Source organism: Euleptes europaea, chromosome 10 (assembly GCF_029931775.1).
Source record: "Euleptes europaea isolate rEulEur1 chromosome 10, rEulEur1.hap1, whole genome shotgun sequence".
NCBI classification, from domain to species: domain Eukaryota; kingdom Metazoa; phylum Chordata; class Lepidosauria; order Squamata; family Sphaerodactylidae; genus Euleptes; species Euleptes europaea.
The window spans coordinates 76,946,430-76,967,763 of record NC_079321.1 but is presented as its reverse complement, the minus strand read 5'-3'; the positions used below and the strand labels follow the sequence as shown (position 1 = coordinate 76,967,763).

Genomic DNA, 21,334 nt, shown 5'->3' with positions numbered 1-21,334 from the left:
AGATCCTTGAACTTACAAGGTCCAGTGTGGGCTCAATAGGTGACAGCGCAACCAAGTACACATCAATGATTTCAAACAATGGGTGGCTAGAGAGGGGGAGAGGTCGGACTGTAATCTGGACAAGGAAACTTTAGAGCTCCCTGAAGGAGAGGTACCATGGGGAGAGACTCGAGCTCCCAACCAGGCACCCCACATAGATCAGGCCTTGACACCCGGGCAGAAGCGGCAGGTGGAAGAGTTGCACCAACAGCTGTCCCCAGAATTTGCACAGGAACCTGGGCACACACAGCAGGTCTCTCATGCCATCAGGACCCCTGAAGGGAAAGTAGCTCAGGCACCTTGGAGGCCTATCTCAGATCTATTTAAAGCCCCCCCAGCCCTGCCGGGACTCCCAGCAGGGCTGGGGGGGTCTGGAAACCCTCTGTGCTGCCTGTGCAGACAGCGCAGAGGGTCTTGCCAGCCCCCCGCCAGTCCTGCCGGAAGTCCCGGCAGGTCTGGGGGGGCTGGCTTTAAATAGATCTGTGCCTCCCGGCAGGGAGGCACAGATCTGTTTGAAGTCCCCCCACGCGCCTCCAGGGAGCTTCCCTGGAGGCGCGCGGCGGGCCCTTTAAATAGATCTGTGCCTCCTGGCCGGGAGGCACAGATCTATTTAACCCCCCCCCCAGTCCTGCCGGGGCTCCCGGCAGGGCTGGCGGGGGGCTGGCAAGCCCCTCTGCGCTGTCTGCGCAGACAGTGCAGAGGGTCTTGCCAGCCCCCCGCCAGCCCTGCCGGGAGTCCTGGCAAGGCTGGGGGGGGGGTCTGGAAACCCTCTGCGCTGCCTGCGCAGACAGCGCAGAGGGGCTTGTTTAAAAAGCCCCTTGCGCGCCTTCAGGGGACTTCCCTGAAGGCGCGTGGGGGGCGAATTTCCCCCCGAACTCTGGATCCCCCTGAATTTCCGGGGATCCGAATCGGGGGAGTTCGGACTTCGGCACGGCCCGAATAAAAACAGGCCGAATTTTGCCGAAGCCGAACTATACCGAATTTTTTTTTCAACATTCCTAACAATGGCCGCAGGCAGCCGTGGTTCCCCCACACCAGTTGATAGTCATGAGGGCTTGATGGCGTCACAGGCTTCAGTGTCACTGACAAGGCTAACCTGGGGCTGAAGCAATCCCCAGCACAAGCCCTTTTATGGACTTGGGGGGGGGCGGGACCAGGGGCAGGGCGGAGCTTCAGATCCCAGACCCTACTTAAGGCCAGAAGGGAGCTGAGGCCAGGGAGGAAGGCCACAGGATGGGCGGGCTAGTGGAAAAGCCTGGAACCCTGGCATCCTCTGAGGAAGAGGTGAGCTCAGACTCCCCCCCCCCCCAGAGTGGTCTGAGGCCAAGGAGGCATCCCTGGTCAGGGCATGGAAGTTACAAAGGGGGCATTCAATGAGCCTGCGCCTTATAGTGATAATGAAGTTCTGAGCTGAACTGGTCACAGAGGCCTCAGCGTTGATGCTGAAGTTCCCCAACTGCTGTAAGATTTGGGCTCTGCAATGCCATCTGTATGACCTAGTCTTGTCAGTTCAGCCATGGTAACTACCAGCAAGCTAGGTGAACAGTATGCCAGCAATATCCTTAACATGTCCTTGAAACCCAGCACAAGGTATGTAAAGCAAAGTTGACTCTTGTTTGCACCAAGAACCTGAGAAAAGAGAAATATGGTCCAACTGCCACTCTGTCCCCATCCCTCATTTTGTGGCTGATGAAGGACCATATACCCAGCTGGGACTAGTTGAGGCGAAGTGATATTTGAGACACCTGAGTCTTCTAGCCAGGGTTTGGTCATAACTGCCTGGTCAAAACCTTTATTTCTAATCAAAATATATATCAGGGAGATCTTATTATGTATAGATATGGCACGAACCATAATTTCGGTTAAAACAGAGCCCTTTGACAATTATCCCAACAAATGGGATGGAGATTGCACAAAGTATGAGTGCAATCACGTCTCCTCCTTAATAACCCCAAAGGAATTCCATAAGTATGATGTGGCATGGAAGGCACTGACATTGCAGCTATATTTATGTACAAAAGGAGCCTCTGACTGGAGGCACAGGGTAGCTTTAAAGAGTTGACAGTGATACAAAAAAGGCATCATTGCTTGTCATGTGCAGACAAATAATTTCTTTTTTCTTATTGTTGTCTCTAATCAAATATCTTTTTCAGTGAATAACTTCTATACATTTATTTATTTAGAATATTTATATTTCTTTCTTTTATTCTCTGCCCTTATGACTATAGTCTTGAGCACTAATAATTCTAACAACAAAACAACAATACAAAAGAGTAGTAACAACAACAACAACAACAAATACACCTATAACAACTAGGGCATCAAGTTGCACAGTTCTAACTAACTATTAGATTTGATTGCACGGGGGGGGGGGAACCTTGGCAACAGTTACAGTGGTATTGTGATCGCTTCCAGCCAGGAGGGTCTGTAGCTTACAATTGACTGGAAACCTAACCAGATCCTTTAGAAAGGAAAAGACAAACATGGCTCTATGCCTATGGAATTTTGGACAGTCCAATAGACAATGGGGCAAGATGTCAAGGCATCCTGTCTCACAGCTACAAAGTCTATCAGCACATGAAATCCTCCAAAAATGGCCAGAAAGTTCTGCCATTGAGATTGAATTGAGGTGAGCCAACATATTTCTATTTTGTTATGTAGTTAGTTATTTAGAACATAATGAGAGCCACGTGAGAGCTAGTATGGCATACTGTAGTGAGTGTCAAGTTAGGATTAGTACAAACTGGGTTCACACATCTCCACACAAACATGACAGTTACTGAGTGACCTTGGCCCAGTCACTTTCTCCCACCTCAACCTATCTCAACCTATGGATAACTTTCAGTTGGTGAAGCCTCATGAAGTGGACTAGGACTGTTGAATTTAAAAAAATTCGGTATAGTTTGGATTCGGCTGAATTCAGCCCGTTTAGATTCGGGATATGCCGAAGTCCGAACTCCCCCGCTTCGGGTCCGTGCAATTCGGCGGGAATTCAAAGTTCGGGAAAAAAATTTGGCCGAATAAAGCCATTAAAAACACAACCGAGCCTTTCCGCGGCTCTGGGGGGGCATTTTTGGGGGTAGAGGTCCCAAACTTTGAGCGGAGCTTCAAAGGACGCTTCTTGAAAGACCCCCCAAGTTTTGTAAAGATTGGGTCAGGGGGGGCTGAGATATGGGCCCCGAAAGGGATCCCCCACCCTTAATGTTTGTCGTAGGCCAACCTGAGCTGCCCTCCTCCTCTGAGGAAGAGGAGGTGTGGGAACCTGGGCCCGTTCCTCCAATGACTGCACTGGAACAGCAGGAACAGGCATCAGAGCCACCAAGGCCCATGGCAGGGGATGAGGGCTGTTCATTCTGGCAGCAAACAGAACAGCAAGAAGAGCAGGACTCCTCGCCTGCAAGTTCTCCCAAGCCGGCTGAGAATCAGGGCCCGGCTTCAATTAAGGGAACGAAGGCAAAAGGCCAGGTGGGCCTTGAGAGATAGAGCAAAGACAATCAAGCCTAATCAGGGAGGAGTGGAAAATCCTGGAACCGCAAGGCTGATAAAAGGCCAGGCAGATTGCCAGAGTTCTTGTGGGTTCAACACATGTTGAAGGCCACTGACTGAAAGAAGCTCCAGCAACCAAAGTCATCCCAGTCAACCCCGGCGTGCAAGCTGATGCCTGATCTGAGAGACAAGGAGATTGGACTGGTAAGTGCCTCTACTCCTTTACCTGCTAATTACCTTGGTCTATCCCGGTCCACGGGAAGAGAAAAGCCTGTGTCAGGCTCTGGTCGACGCAGTACTCCCATTGCTGTTGTTGAAACCAGAGGCCAAGCCTTGGGCCTGGTTACTGCCTGCATGCTACACTCCTGCCTGAGTACGACAATGTTCATCTCTGAGCAGAGCTTGCCGCCCACGCACAAAGCTCCCAGCCCCGACAAACAGCTGATAAGTTTGCAAAGCATTGCAACACAACTGCAAGCAACATGACTGCAAAAGCAACACAACCTTTTAAGAAACACCTTTGCAACTGTGCAAAGCAACACCTGACACCTGGGAGTTTGCAAACCATGGAAAGAGACAGAGGCAGCTAGCTATGCATAATGAGCAGGGGTGGAATTTCCCCTTTTGCATGGGACTCCAAATGCATTCTTTAAGTCACCATTTGAAAACAAGTTTTGAGCAAGCATCCAAATAGACCTAACCGCTCTTATGAATGAGGGAAAACCTGAAGACACACAACTGTAACCCCCCCCTCAAACCAGGGAGAGAGAGACTCGAGGGGGAACACACCCCCAGGCAGAACCGGCAAAAGCCCCCTTTGGCTTCCCCCCCACCCACAGAAACTGCTCCCTCCCCACACACACACAGACTCTGCTTCCCCCCCCCCACACACACACACAGGAGAAAAATTATAGATTAAAGCCCCCAAAAGGGTCGTACTGTGGCTGTCTTCTGTTCCATCAGGAGGGGCTGGGGAGGACTTGTAATCCAAGACGATTCCAATTAGGCACGGGACGTTTTGCTCTGGAGATGCACAGGATCAGCTGATCCATTCATCCCAATAGGGAAAAGGTGAAAGGGGAAAGCCCATATCTCGGGACCCCCTGACCCAATGTTTACAAAACTTGGATGGTCTCTTAAGAAGGCTTGTCTGAAGGTCTGCTCAAAGTTTGGGATCTGCACCCCCAAAAATGCTCCCCCTGCAGCCACGGAAAGAGAAAAGGGGGGAGCCGATATTTCTGCCCCCACTGAACCCATCTTTACAAAACTTGGGTGGTATCTTAAGAAGGATTGTCTGAAGTTATGCTGAAAGTTTGGGGGCTGTATCCCCAAAAAAGCTCCCCCTGCAACCACAGAAATGGAAAAGGGGGGAGGGAAAAGGGGTGGAGCCCATATCTCGAGACCCCCTGACCCAATGTTTACAAAACTTGGGTGGTCTCTTAAGAAGGCTTGTCTGAATCTCTGCTGAAAGTTTTGTGTCTGTACCCCAAAAAATACGCCCCCTGCAGCCACAGAAAGGAGTGAATGTGCACAAGCACCCCCCCACACACACACAAGGATTTCCCTCTCTCTCCCCGGCCGGGCCGCACATCAGCTGATTCCTCCAGTACTCAATCCTGACTGATTGGCCAGAAGAAGACCCAGCTTGGCCACGGATTGGCCGGGGGAGGAGAATGCTGCTTACTGACGGTTATGCTGCTTACTGATGGCCGAATTTGCCGGATTTATTCGTGAACTCCCGAACTCGCTGAATTCGGCCCCCCCCCGGTTGCCCGCCAGTTTTGAGTTCGGTTCGTCCCGAACTAAAAACCACCGAATCAGGGGAAATTCGGCTGTTTTTCAGTTTGGGCCGAATCGAATCAACAGCCCTAAAGTGGCAATATGCTTCAAAGTGTGTGGCCCACCAGGTTCAATCTTGATCCTTGCCCCTCATGACTAATCATATCATGCTGAGTTGGGTTGGTTGACTGGGTTCAGGAGGTAATAAATGCCGCTCTGTGGGAGGGAGTAATTCTAACTGCTTTGAAAGCAGGTTGTGATACCCCCTCCTAAAGAAGAGCTTCCTGGACACAAATGGCCTAAACAACTACCACCCAGTGGCTAATACTCCATTCTTGGGCATCTTGGTACTCAAGATGGTGGTGGCTACACAGCTTCAGGTAGTCTTGGAGGAGATGGATTATCTAGACACATTTCAATCCAGGACTAGTTTGGGGGCTGAAACAGCCTTGGTCACTCTGATTAATGACCATTGCTGGGAGAGTGACAGGGGGAGTGCATCCCTGTTGATTTTCCTGAACCACTTTCAGTACTGACCATGGCATCCTTTTAGAGAAGCTGGGTGGGTTGGGAGCAGGAGGCATTGTGTTTCAATGGTTCCACTCTTGACCAATGAAATCCAGATGATGGTGCTGGGGACTGACCATGGCGTCTTATCCCCCCTGCTATTTCACATCTACATGGAACTGCTGTCATTCAGGGATATGGAGTGAGGTGCCACCAATATGCTGGATGACACCCAGCTCTATTTCTTCTTAACAACTAAGCTAAGTGGGTCTGTGGAAGTCTTGATTAGGTGCCTGGAGAAAGGATGGATGAGGGCCAGTAAACTGAAGCTCAGTCCAGACAAGAATGAGGTACTGTTGGTCAATGGAGAAGCTGCTCGGGAATTGTGGAGCCTGGAAAGGGTCATCTTCCCCTGAAGGTGCAGATTTGGGGGTGCTACTAGATCCTGGCTGGAGAGTTTGGAGAGTTCAATGGATCCAAAATGCAGCAGCTAGGTTAGCCAGCCATTGGTTTAAAAGGTAGAGGTGCAAGCACTGGGTCAACCATGGAGTGACATCACATCATGAAGTTTACTAGGCAGACTATGTTTACAGGGTAGTTTGCCTGCCTTCCCCAGTCATCCACACTTTCCCTCCAGCAAACTGGGTACTCATTTTACCAGCCTCGGAAGGATGGAAAGCTGAGTCAACCTTTAGTCAGCTACCTGAAATTTACTTCCGTCGGGATTGGACTCAGGTCATGAGCAGAGCTTTGAATGCAGTACTCCAGCAACTACCCATCTGTTTCCAGACACAATTCAAAGTGCTGATTCTTATCTTTAAAGCCCTAAAGCCAGCATGGTGTAGTGGTTAAGAGCAGTGGTTTGGAGCGGTGCAGTCTGATCTGGAGAACCAGGTTTGATTCCCCACTCCTCCACATGAGTGGTGGAGACTAATCTAGTGAACTGGATTTGTCTCCCCACTCCTACACACGAAGCCAGCTGGGTGACCTTGGGCAAGTCATGCTCTCTCAGCCTCATCTACCTCACAGGGTGTCTGTTGTGGGGAGGGGAAGGGGAGATGATTGTAAGCCGGTTTGATTCTGCCTTAAGCGGTAGAGAAAGTCGGCATATAAAAATTAACTCTTCTTTTTCTTAAATGGCTTGGAGCCAGGGCACCTGAAGGACCATCTCCTCCCATATTACTCAGCTGGCTAGTTAAGATATGCATCTCAAGCCCTTCTCTCTGTGCCCCCACTTTCAGACATGAGGCAAGTGGTGACTAGAGACAAGGTATTTTCTGTGGTGGCACCTCACCTTTGGAAAGCCCACCTGAGGCTTGCTGGCACCTACTTTACTTTCTTTTAGGTGCCAGCTACAACATATCTCTTTAACCAGCCTTTTAAGTAGGATTTTATCTTATTAGCTTTTTAATAGTCAGGTCTCTTTTATGGATAGTCTTTATGCTGTTTATGTCTAATGGCTTGTGTTTTATAATGTGGTTTTTAATTGTAAGCTGCCTTAAACAGGACTCCGAAGAGGTGGCATAGAAATATTCTAATTAACTAGTTTACTACCTAAATAAAAAGGTATCTACTGGTTCCTGCATTAGTTGACATTAATATATCCTTTGTTGCATTAATATGTCCTTTGCTGGAACAAATAGTATAGATTACATAAAGCTCATAGATCTCATTTGACTAGGTTTGCCAGTCAAATTAATCAAAGGGGAAGGTAGTTGTGAATTTCCTGCATTGTGCAGGGGGTTGGACTAGATGATCCTGGTGGTCCCTTCCAACTCTATGATTCTATAGTAATCATTTTCTTCTTCACTAATCTGGGTTCATTTTGTTCATTTCCCCTTTTTACTTAGATATTAGTCTTGTATCCAACAATGCCAGTAGAAATGCACAAAGACTGTCATAAGAATACTCCACGGATTTATGAGCACTGAATTGCTAGTCACAAATAACTCTTCTACTGACAAGTCATTTTGATCACTTTTTTTGTATTCTCATCAGTTCAGACTCTGTTAATTAAACTTAAAATAAAACATGGTCTCCTAGCCTTTTTCAAGTGTCTTGGAGTTATTTTATACTGGTATATATATATTTTTGTGTTAATGAATCTGGAATATATTTTTAAGGTAGACAAAAATCAAACCCATTCCTATTTCTCCTCTCTTTCTGTCTGTTTTGTCTCCTCTACACTTTTTGTAAACCCTGGATCTAATCTCCTTTCACTACATCTCTAAACATTCCCTCTAGGGATTTTTCCAGCTCAGTTACTCTCTTCTGGTTCACTGTGCTATACCCATGGGAAGATGCATAGAAAAGAATGTTAAATGGAAAATTAATATCTGATATTAACAGAAAAACCCTATATAAAAATTGTGTTGTCTGCAGCAGAATAGCATATGGAAAAGAAACAGACATATTTTCTTCAAATTATTTTGGAAAAGCTAAACAAGATACACATAGTTTCCTTGTTCCTCTCAGCTATAGCTGTAGCTGTATCCTCAAACTGCATTTCTCAAGCTGTGGTCCAGGAACCCCTGAGGCTTGAGAGTTCTTTGCAAGGACAGAAGATCATCCCTTCTCATGCTAATCCAGCTAACATGGAACTTGAGGCCTTTCAGAGAAGGGGACAGGGGCTCTCCACCTGGTGGGGAGGGAATGGAATCCTCTTCTGAAGAACAGGAGCTCACAGGTATAACCTCCACAGTTACTTAGATCACTTCAGAGTACTTGCCAGAAAGCATGTGGATTAGTTGCCGAGATCAAATTCCTCAACCCTAGGTACCCTAATTAGCTGAATGGCACCATGGAGGCAGAGACCTAATATAGTCATCATAGTTATTCCAAGGATAAAATTGATCTGATTTTCACTATATTTTTCAATGCAAATGATTTCACCATAGACAGAGATGGATGTCACTCTGCCTCCATAAACAATAACAACCAATGTCCATTTTCAATTGAATATCAGAAGCACAATTGCTAATATGCTTGAAGAAAAATGTCATCTTTAGGTTGCTAGAAACACTTCAAATTCAAATTCCTTCCATGCCGCTAATCTATGGATTACACTCCACTTGTTGCTGATGAGAGCTGTCAGTGACCCCTTCATTGATAAACTGTCACAAAAGTACTCTTCAGCTGATTTGTTCTTGCATTCATTCACTTCCCAGCCCTCAAGTTTAAGAGAAGGGTGACGATTTGCCACCAGACAGGAAAAGACAGACAGAAATAGTACTCAGAAGTAGCAGCCATCAAAATAAGTAGGAAAATTCCTAAGCCTTCTTTGTGGCAGGTGCTTGTAGCCAAATATAACTCTGAATGTATATACAAAGAAATAAATGGCAAGCTATTTATATATGTTGTGTTTTCTGCTTAATTCATTGGACGGCACTCAAACAGGTTTCTCAGCTGTTAAGGAAGCATGGCTAAAAGGCTACGCTTTTTAAGAATATCTCTTGAAAGGACCTTCTGATTTGGCTTCTGGTTTACATATTCTACAGTGGTTTTACCAACATTGTATTATTGTCCTGATCAAATAACAGTGCTTTCATATTTTAAAGCTGAAAGATAGTTCTTTTAGATTTTGCTGCCAATTATAGACTTGCAATATAATGCAGGCTACTGAGAGCATGTTAACCACACTGCGTTCCATTTACTCTGGTTTCCATTTAGTTTCTGGGCCAAGTTCAAAATGATGCCTCCTCATATATACATCTGCCCAGGCACTGGGACCATCACTGGTGGTTCTTCTCTGTATAGGTCTCCTGTTTGTTATACACTGGATGACTATGAGAGAGAAAGCCTTCTTCAGAGCAGCACTGTAACTTTGGTATGCCCTCCAAAGAAAGTTTGTTGCCCCATCCTCACAGGTATTCTGCAGACCCTGGAAGATAGTCCTCTTTTAGAAAGCCTTGATTGTGAACGCTAGTTTGATTGTTTGAAGTTAAACTGCAAAACTGATGACCAACTGGTTCCTTTATTATACTTTTATGAATTCTACTTATGTTTTTATTCTGGGTGGATATGGTAGGTTACTTTTTGGATAGCTGTCATTTTCTGTGGTATCATTGTACTTTTATGGGCTTTTAATCTATTGTAATATACCTTGGGAATTTGTTATAGGATGTAGGGCAAGATACAAATGTTCTTAATAAACCAAAAACAAAACAAAACAAAAATATAACTCTGCCCTGGACAATCAACATATCAGTCCTATTACGTTAATTGACACCAAGATATTTAGCCATGGGTGCTGATTTCACTGGGCTCAGTGCATATTGCTGTTGAAGACATTCCATCACATGAGTTGAACCAAATGTGTGGGTCCTTACCATTCAGATTTTACCCTGCCAAGATTTTTTTTTGGGGGGGGGGTCATCACTGGGGGCCATCACTGAACTTTGTAAGCATCTGTATGATTGGACCTATGTATTGGCAGTCCTTTAAATGTTACAGCAATACCATGGAATAAACTTGCAGCACTCCCACAGCACTAGTGTAATGTTCAAATGGTGCCATAGGAGTAAATCCTATGACTCCTTAGACACACAGGAAGCTGACTCTGGTTATCAGAATAAAACACGTGCACTCACATGAAGTGGCTGACTGGCAAAATTTATGTATGGGCCTTCTAAAGTGGAATTTGATTCAAAGTGGTGACTAAAATTATCATGTTACAGTGGGGTTGTCTTTTATGTGGTAATAAACCTCTCATCACAAGCAATGTTTTTTTCTTCTCATCATTGACGGCTGCTGCCTGCAAGTATTGAAAATGTATCAGTTGACCATCTGAATTAATCCATACCATATTGTCCTTCTAGAAGAGCTACTGTAGACAATTTAAAGTTGTATTACTTGTAAAAATTTAAGACTACAAGAAGAGCAAACAATGCTTTCATTTTTAAAGACAGCAATTCTGTGCAAGGTCTTTGCCCTCTATGGTGATATATCATACAATATACACAAACCAAAGTAAGCTATCCAATTGGCAACAGAAATCTGAAAATCTCTTGGCTAAAATCCCTCTTGGGATATCAACTAGCAAATATCGTTTACTTCCGGTGATTAGCATTAACAGATAAAATGCACTTTATAAATTTATTTTAATTTACCAGCATCTTTTTGCAGCCTCTGATGTCTAACTAATTTCTCAGAATAATGTATGAAAAGAAAATGAGAAGAGATGCAAGAAAAGAAAATGCACAAATGTGAAGTCATGTACAATTCTCAAGCTAGCCCTTAAATGTTTATTGAACACTGTCAGTTTATTTGCAGCCCATGTAATTCCACAGACCAAACAAGCAACTTCAGTGGAGAATTAGAAGCTCTTAACTTAAGCTTAAAATAATTAAGATAAAGAAATCCAGCTTCCACAACTGCATTGTAGGGCTTTTTGTTTGGCAAGGAGATGAAATGGCAATTCAATGAACTGCTGATTAAGTATACTTTCAATATTCAAATCAAATTTGGAAGACACAAAAATAATAGCAAAAATTAACAGGTGCACGACACACTAAAAATAATTCCATCAAGTAATATTACTTCCATTGGAAATACCTTCTTTGATACTTAATATTTATCTGCAACATTAAATAAAAAAAATAATTTTCTTGGATCTCAAAGCTGCTAACATATCTGGAACAGAGAATGCCATATCTCATTACAACTGGAGCCTCATATGACATCATTGCTCCACATTTCTGATCGTAGGCAAACAATGCAAACAAAGATATTTATGACTAATATGGCAATTTTGGCATTCAAAGGACATTTGCTTTAAAACAGCCAATGCATAAAGTATTCTGAGGAAAGGAAAATCCTATTTGACACTTGCTTACCTCTCACAGCGTGAGCCTGAATACCCACGGGGGCATTCATCACATATTAATCCATGACTTCGCTCCAAATGGCATGTTGGGCTGAAACTGCGTTGTTTATGTAGTGCAAGATGAGGGGGGAAAAGAAAGCATAAAAAGAAATTCGTTAGCCGCATAGTTAATGCCCTTCAGAAAGTGCCCCTTTCAAAACACAGCACGGAGAAAATTCTTCTGGCCTCGCAAACGGGGCTTAGGTTTGGCTCCAGCCAGTAGAGAACTTTGGAATCACTCTGCTATTTCTGCCGACACTGTATATAGCTCAAACGGGTGGCAGCATCCAAATGACATGTTGTTATGGGATTTTGGTCTATCAATGAGTCGCTACACCATTTAAGAACAGGAATGTACAGCTGTTTCTCTGAGCCCCTGAAGGCCTGGCTGTGCACTGTATCCTAGACTGTGCTCCACACTTAAATCTCACCGGAGCTGAAGGACAATTGAATAGAAAGCTCAGTAAATTCAGATTACATGTATAGTGAAATACAACTGATCCATCAAAGAAGGAAGGTGAATAGGAAATAACATGACAATGCTTTCAGTGTCTGCCAAAGTCTTATAGTCTAGATTTCTAAATGGGAATAAGTTACACCTTTACACACATAAAACAACATGGTCAAAGATATTCACAATCAGGAATGGTGGATATTATGAACAGTTTCAACCCTTCAAAACATACTCATTGGGGAAGGTTAACATTCTAATATAATTGTGAGAAAGGAATCACAGAGCAACAATTCTTCTGGCTTATTTATTTTGGGATGCTGAACCAACTGGAAACTGGAAGAGCAATTGACCATCTTCTACTATTTCACCTACCCTGAAACTTCAAGCTGGCTTCATAAGTAAGAGCCATAACTTTATATTTTGTATTTCAGGCCTTCCTATTTTATTCCCCCCCCCCCCACAACAAATATAATAGCAGCAACACAGCGGTATCTCAGCAGCCCAGTCATTTGCATGTTTACAATCCCCTAGGATTGTGTTTTACTCTAGCTGTGTACCTCTGCCTTGTAGCATTTGTTTTCTGTGTTTTCTCCCCTCTAGTATGTGATTGACATACTGTAATGAGGTAATCTGCTGGCACACTGGAAGATACAATCAGTTTGAAACAACAGGGTATCTGTCACTCTTCTATTTTAAAGAGATCCATCCTCAATTATTCTTTCTTTTATTTCATTTTGAGATTTGTTTTCACGACACAGCCATTTCATTTGCCAAATGACACAGCACTAAACTGGGAGCCTTAGGACAATGCTTGGTTAAAAGTAAGGGAAGTGGAGGAATAAATATAAGCAAGTGTTGGGACTGTTGTCATTCCAACACTGAAAGGAACAGAATTATAAAATTATTTCATTTACTAGGTATATCATATGAAATGAAAAAATAAGAAAGACATATTTCTATTGGTGAATTAAAGCTAGTTCAAGGTTGTAGAGTATGACCTTGTATGTATGAAGGTCACATACACACTTCTAGATATGGTTAACATATCTAAGGCCTGACATGGTCATTTGGCAGCCCATGAACCACACGTAATCCATGTTCTGCTTCCCCCTTTTTTTGTGGTCAGATCAAGAGTGCAAGTGCAGTGATTCTTACTGAGAGACGCACCTCTCATTTCACCACACATTAACAGTCCAGTGGAGAAAGGGGCCAGAAGAAAGTCACATGCAGCTTATTGCAGGTGGTCCTCCTATGAGGTCACCCAAGAGACCTCCGCATCTCTGCGACAACTCCTTATTTGTCAAAGAGATAGTTACTGGAAAACCATACTAACCTCTCTGTATTGAATTTTTCAATAGAAGGACAACTACAAGCAAAAAATTGTGTGAGTGTCTTCTGTCTTATAGTGTTATTGACCCTTCCTCTCAGAGTCTGCTCAGGACTGGAGCCTTGAACAAATTCCTCATCTGAAAAACAACAGCAGGATCTGAAAACTGGCTCCATCTCTGGATAAAGACTCCCCAAGACCATGAGTCCCTAGCTTTAGAAGATTCAGTGGAGCCAACAGAAGGCTCCAGCCTTTGGGTCAGGTCCATCATGGGCCATGATCAACAGTCTCTCAACAAAACAGAGCAAGGCCTTGAACCAACAGCCCTCTGGGCTCTCCTCTGAACCAACAAGATAGGTGTTGATGATAGGCCTCTTAGGATGCAGCCCTGTACAGCCCTGCACAGGAGACGCTCGCTGCTTGTGTACCTACAATTGAGGATCATAGACCAGCTAAGTAGATGCAATATGAGGTCCCACACATTGGTAGAGTAATTAACACTGCAGAACCTGATTAAAGAATAGATTCGATCCCGACAGAAGTCGGTTTCAGGTAGCCAGCTCAAGGTTGACTCAGCCTTCCATCCTTCCAAGGTCGGTAAAATGAATACCCAGCTTGCTGGGGGTAAAGGGAAGATGACTGGGGAAGGCACTGGCAAACCACCTTGTAAACATAATCTGCCTAGTAAACATCGGGATGTGACATCACCCCATGGGTCAGAAATGACCCGGTGCTTGCACAGTGGACTACCTTTACCTTTAAATGTTGGGCACCTTTGCTGGGTTAATTACTCTGCCAACAGAGGTTGTGGTTGCCCAGATTAAGCATATCTCTGATTAAAGGTAGAGAAATCACCAGAGACTCCTAGAAGCTACCTGACAAGTACTGGGTTTTCCCTTTTTGCTACACCATTCTGCTCTGGAGTGTATGGGACTATAGACTGATGCAGATCTTGACTGTTTCTGTCTCTGGGTTGAGGATTCTGTATCCTTTGCATCCCAGTGCATAGCCAACAAAATACCTTCTTCTCCTCTAAGATCCATCTTGGTCCACTTTTCTCTAGGAATGTAAGTGTAGGCTTTTGATCCAAAGACTTGTAAATGATTCAGGCTGGGTTTGTGCCCGTACCACAGTTCAAATAGTGTACTATTGGCACCTTTAGTAGGTTATCTGTTCTGCAGGTTGAATGCAGTGTTGAATGCAACTAATGCAAGACTTTGGGATAGACGAACCCAAACCAGTACAACTCGAAGAAGAAGAAGAAGAAGAAGAGTTGGTTTTTATATGCTGACTTTCTCTACCACTTAAGGGAGACTCAAACTGGCTTACAATCACCTTCCCTTCCCCTCCCCACAACAGACACCCTGTGAGGTGGGTGAGGCTGAGAGAGCTGTGACTTTCCCAAGGTCACCCAGCTGGCTTCATGTGGAGGAGTGGGGAAACAAATCTAGTTCACCAGATTAGCCTCCATCCATCACTCATGTGGAGGAGTGGGGAATCAAACCCAGTTCTCCAGATCAGACTCCACTGCTCCAAACCACCACTCTTAACCACTACGCCACACTGGCTCTCTCCTTGAAGACAATCAAGGATGCATAAAACTTGCACAGATAAAGATCAACTCAAGAACTAAACACATGGATGTGAAGCATCACCTTGTAAGAAGATGGGCTTGTTGAGTTACTGTCCTACAGAAGTAATGATTTCAGATGCACTCACCAAGCCACTTTCTCAAGAAAAGTTTGAAAGTCTATGTAAGAAGATGAATCTTGTGGACTTTGTACAGTAGACTTTGAGAAGTGGTATTGGAATAGGCAATGTCTGGGGTATAAAGAAGATGAGAAGAAGACCCTGGAGGGGGCAGCAAGAGTGCAGTTAGATAGGATGGTGAGGTCAGCACCTTCACTCCTTTTAAGTGTCTTTCCTTGTCTGTCTCCAGATTGCTACTCCTAGGGCAATATCCTCCTTCTCGAAGTTCCACTCTTACTATTGCTCTCTCTCTGAGCTAGTAATGTAGTTAGGTCTAGGGGTGTCGATTCAGTTCGTCCTGAATTGAAAATCTCCAGAATCAAGCTTGATTCGGGGCTTCCTAGTTCAGGATGAACCGAAGGCAAAAACTACGGGGATTCTCAAATCCGAATTTACCAGCTTTGGGGGAATCTCTTACTTGAATTCGGCGATGGTGAGGGAGTACCTTGCGGAGCCCTACAAGTCACAGACCACATGTCTGCTGAGCTACTGGGCCATGAAGGAGTTGGTCTGGCCAGACCTCTCTGTAGTGGCCCAGAGGCTCCTCTCCTGCCCTCCAACGAGTGTCTAGACCGAGTGCCTTTTTTCTCATTTGGGCAACGTGCTCAGCCCACATTGCGCAAGCCTGGCACCCTGGCATGCAGAGCAGTTGGTCTTCCTCAAGATCAACTTGCCTCTGTTTGGCTTCCCAGACTTGGACTTGGAGGATGCATGAGGTGAGCACATGCTTGTGCCTGCATCTCCTTGGGGCCTGTCTTGGGAAGTTTGGGTGAAGCGCTCTTCCCTGATTAAAAAGTCATCAGCCTCAGAAAGAAGTGGCAGGTCCAATTCCCAATTGGATTGGCCCTTGGCAGTCTCCCTTCCCCAACCCATAACGCCACCCTGAACACACCCGCAAGCACACCGAGGCCTCCATTGACCCTTCATGGCCGTGCGGCACAGGGGAATGTTGAGGGTGATTCTTGGTTCCAGACCCCATAACTCCGGACCCCCTGACCCAATCTTCACCAAACTTGGGGGTTCTTGCAAGAAGAGTCCCTTCAACACACCCTAAAGGTTTGGGAGCTCTACCTGCAAAGATGCCCCCCAGGAGCTGTGCAAAGAAATTTTCTATTCTTCCCTAACAGCTTGTTAAAAACTTCCTCCTTTGCTGTTTCACTGTAGGTATGGGAACTTTCCCACGCCTACAGTTTGAAACAGCAAACAAGGAAGTCTTTAACTAGGTGTTACTCACAATAGGGAAGCATAGGGGAAAAAATTGCACAGCTCCTGGGGTCTGGAGTTCGGAGTTATGGGTTCTGGAAGGGGTTGCCCCCTTCCCCCATAGGAATGAATAGAAGCCAGCTCCTATTCATTCTTATGGGCGGATGACACAATCTTCACCAAACCTGGGGGTCCTTTCAAGGAGAGTCCCTCCAAGCTACCCTGAAAATGTGGGACCTCTACCTCAAAAAATGCCCCCCCCCAGAGCCGTGGAAATCAGCAAATGTGTTTAAATGGCTTTAAATGGCCGAATTTTTTGGGAATCCGGAATTTAAATCCTACCTATACCGATATAGGGGGATTCGGGATTTTCCGGGGGAAGGGGAAGGCCATTTCAACCCTAATCCAAATTAAACTGAATTTTTTTTTCAACAGCCCTAGTTAGGACCCTATCTCTCTCTCTCTCCTCTTTACTATCAACTACGTTAATTCTTGAGAAACCTTTATCTACACTGTGATCAGGCTGTGCACCTTTGCTATATTTACTCTGCCAACACCCAAAACATCATAAAGAATGGGTGAGGCTGCTTCCCCTCTAAGTATTTAAGCCACAGTCTTGACTAAGAGCCTTGCTGGTTCAACTACTTCATACTGTCCATTGTATGAGTAACCTGTGCTTGCTATGTTTCTTGAGCCAGAGGCATGACCTAGATGCCACCTCTGCCCTGGAAGGGGGCAGACTTATTAATTGCCCCCGGATGGTTTCTGAGGTACCCTTCCCTTGTTCCAGTATCCTGCCAATGGAAGACAAAATACTTGGACAAATTTATTACAAAGCCATTGAAAAACTGAAAAAACTGTTATGAAGAATCTGGCTCACAGGGTCAAGAACTTGGTCATTACTGTTCACATTTTAGTGTTTCTCCTAGCCATATGAATACAGCATGCTTTCCAGAGGGCCAAGTTGCCAGACATATCAATTTTCAATATTATATGGTCTATTTTAACAGGTTGCCAGTAATTGATAAAAGATGCTCCAGTTATAGCTTAATGTAACTTTTATGTCTCTGAGTTTACCACTTACTTGTTTGAGGGGATACTCAATGGACAGGCACACAGTTGACAGTCATCAGGTTTCCCTCTAGAAGCATCTCCATAGAAACCAGGAAGACATCTGTCACAGTATGGGCCACCTGTGTTGTGTGTGCAGTCCTAAATAGGTAGGAGAAGACACAAATATCCATTTTATAATATTATAGCACAAGAATTGTAAATTGCAGCAAGATGCATAGTCCATTAATGCATGCTTGGGCTTGTGCATAGATATCTAGTTGGTATAAAGGAACAAAAAGATATAGGAATGCTTCTTAGGGAGTGTGAAGTTATTTCCCCCTTCTCCCTTCCTCAGGGAGCAGCCTGCAGCTTTCTTTACCAGTTATAGCTCAAGAATCGTTTTCAAGGGCAAACCCATCTAGAGTATATTTCAATAAATCAATATTCAGCTTTAAAAGATATGGATATACAGGGATATATTATCTCTACATAAGTCCTCACAAAAACAACCCACCAGGCAATTAAGACCTTTTTAGTTTCTAAACCATCTCACATCAATGTAATAACTGAGGAAAGCATTCCTACTTCATTGGGAAAAGTCAAACACATGAACTATCTTCTGATTTACTATTACATTTTTCTTGCACTTAGTATCAGATAAGGGGTCTTCTTACAAACTCTCTGAATACCTTAATAATGTATATTTCAATGCCTTTTTACCTTTGTATATTCACGGTTCAGTTATATAGCTCAAATGTTTTTTTCTTTAATTATAAGGTCTGACTACTGTGAATGCCCATGAATACCAAAATACTTATCTTTGGATGCTCTTTTATATACCTATTACCATCATCTATTAAACTGGTGCCTTCTACATGTATGTCTGCAAACTTTGAAATAAGTTATCAAACTTGTAATTAGACTTCAAAGTCCACCTGAAATGTTCTTTGGAGTATTTGGGTCTCCTGTGCTCTGCTCCCTCAGCAAGCTGACAATCAGTACTTTTAATTACTTTAGTGTTGGAAATATCCAAGTGTTCACAAAGAATCTGGATTAAAAAAAATTACTTATGGTAAAGATTATTTAAAATATTGTTTAATATTGCTATTATCTGAAATACTCCAAAGATATAACATGGATATGTAGGAATGCAGAAAAAGAGCAAAGCCAGAGAAAACTGTAGAAATGAAAGTACTTCTATTGAGCATCTGTAGTGGGATTTTGTTGGTTCTCTAAACCATTGTTATTAATTATAAGAAAATGGAGTAGGAAGGAGTGCATGAGTCCACATGAGAGGTGATGGGGGAGGAGTGCATTAACCCGAAGGACTGTTCACTACAAAACCATGTTTTGTAATCAGGCGAATGATGTTGTGTGATTGTTCTGAACTCTTTTCCAGCTATACTTTTTCTGACCTGGCCCTTCATCTGCAATGCTGATAACATCAATATAAAACAATGCATGTGTTCTTCACATGTTGCGAATCTGGTAAAACTATGGCAAAGAGGAACAGAATATACATAACATGTTGGGACTTCTTTATGTTTAGGGCTTGTACTATTTACAAAAGAAAGTATTATATATACCATAAATGCAAAGTGACTATATCACATAAAGTACCTCCAACGCTTTTCTGAGGATCAAAGGACTTTGTAGGTTACTCTGTGTTAGACAGGGTTTTTAAAATATAGCCCTATGTTACACCGGTTGAACCAAGCTCTTATTATGAGTCAAATAAACATATTTCAGCTTCTTTTCAAGTATATTTCAAAGCTTGGGAAGAGTCCAAAGAAGTAACATATCAGTAAATTAGCTGCCTAAATTGTCTGTTGTATTACTGAAAAAACACCATGAATAGAAATGAGGAGCCCAAAAGGCTCAGTACATCTCAACAGAAAAAAGAATCCTTTGATGTGAAGCATTCCTCTATTTTCAGCACTCAAACTTCTCTCTGTCTCTTTCACTTCAAAGGGCTTATGATCCAAATTGAATTGCAGCATTTAACAGTCTTCATTGGTACCTACCAATCCTACTTCACTTACAACCAACAAGAAATCCTAAAATAGATATCCAATACTTTGTTCCTTTTTGCTTTGTTTCTACAGGGTGATATAGTGCACTGATACCATAGTGAAGAGTATACAGAAAGCACCGGAAAAGTGTAGATAGATTAGGTAGATGCTACGTTATTGTTTACAGGGCTACATTTTTCCCGTTCTTCTCACTGATGTAGTATATCTTCCAGATAGTGTCTCTACAGATAACCAGTAGTAGAGTTCTATAAATCAGAACCACGAAGTCAATGGTCAGCAGCAACTTCTACCAAGATCGAATGTTTCAAAATGTTTTTGCCTAGTTCTCCAAGAGTCTTGCCACATACTACTTGGCAGTAAGTCAAAATTTATAACAGAGTATATCCACATTTGTGACTTAACAAGGAGCTGCATCCAGTACTGTGTCCCTGATGAATGTACATATCAGAAACATATGTTTCTAATCAAGTCTTATCCATATGTTGCTCTATATCTGTAGGCTTAAAAAATCTTAGCTATGTGATATATTGTCCCCATCTCTTCAAAAATTAATAATCCCTAAATCCTGGTCTACACATGCAGTGAAATGGTAACAGCACAGCCCTGAAATGTCTGAATCAACTGTAACTACTTCAGAATGCATATGATGAATTCCAGTTTTGAATTTTCCTTTGTATTAAAACCCCCACACACACATAGGAAATGTGTAGCAGGGAGAAATATTCAACTATTTTCTTCCTTTGTTGGATTCCTATTTACATAGGGTAGTATACCAAAATGTGATCAACTATTATCCTTCACCAAGAGTCTGAAGTGGCATTTTAGCATTCTCCATTTCATTCTGCTACATGTCTAGACTGGGCCGGAGTCACACTGAAACCAAAACAATGAGGTAATCTTAACTAAAAGCCCCACAGATCTCAGCTGTACATGCAGCCCAATCATATGCATGCTTACTCAGAAGTAAGCTTCACTAGGTTCAGTGGAGCGATCCAAGTATACAAAGGATTTCAGTCTTAGTAATGGCTAAAAGCAGCCAGATCTGTAGGGTTGCCAGGTCCCTTTGCTCCACCGGTGGGAGCTTTGTGGGGCGTGGCTGGGGGCATGTGGCCCATGTGATGTGCCTACATCACTTCTGGGTTTACCGGAAGCGATGCAGATGCTCCAGCAATCTCTGCCAAAACTCTGTGGTTTCCATAGAGTATGGAAACCATAGAGTTTTGGCAGAGATTGCTAGGTAAACCTGGAAGGGACTCCAGCACATGGCACACAGGTTGTGCCCCTCCCCCTCTGCTTGTCCCTCTTTTGCCCGCCAACCAGCTGAGGGGCAGCAGGCAGTCCGGTGGATTGGCAGGCTTTTGCCTGCCCTCACCGGGCAATTGGCAAGCCTACCGATTAGAGCTGTGTGAAGTAATCTAAACTGCTCTGTCAGTGGGAAAACTAGAAGTTAGGATTGCTTTCCCCTTGTAATTTAGGTTATTTTCTGTGGAGTGGGAGCTAAGCAAATAGCTCTAGAATTCAGCCACATAAACACAACTAACAGGACAATTCTAAATGGAGTTACCTTCCTAGCCTATTGACTTCAATGGAAAGGCATCGTTTTGCTTAAGATGGCACTGTAAAGTAACGGACTCGTTACATTGCTGTCTGGAGAACCACCAGCCAGTTCCAAACCACCAGACAGTTCTCCTGCAATCCTGAAGTAATTCCCTTCGACATTATCATTAGGAAACGGAATGCACAAAAAAAGAAATGAAAAGGATTCTCTAAAGTCTGGTGAGGAAAAAGATGGGTTTTTGTTAGATTTAAGCAAAGGATTTTAAAACACAGCTCCCATGATA

The 21,334-nt window shown here is 43.7% G+C and overlaps 1 protein-coding gene across 1 annotated transcript in view; it reads right to left on the bottom strand.

The window, feature by feature from the left end:
• LAMA2 (laminin subunit alpha 2) overlaps nucleotides 1-21,334 on the bottom strand; it is a 599,384-nt gene that overhangs the window by 243,761 nt on the left and 334,289 nt on the right. Inside the window, exons 17-18 of the mRNA XM_056856226.1 lie at nucleotides 17,492-17,619; nucleotides 11,646-11,732 (exon numbers count right to left, since the gene is read on the bottom strand). Of these exons, the coding sequence (XP_056712204.1) occupies nucleotides 11,646-11,732; nucleotides 17,492-17,619 (215 nt within the window). The remainder of the gene's footprint in view (nucleotides 1-11,645; nucleotides 11,733-17,491; nucleotides 17,620-21,334) is intronic.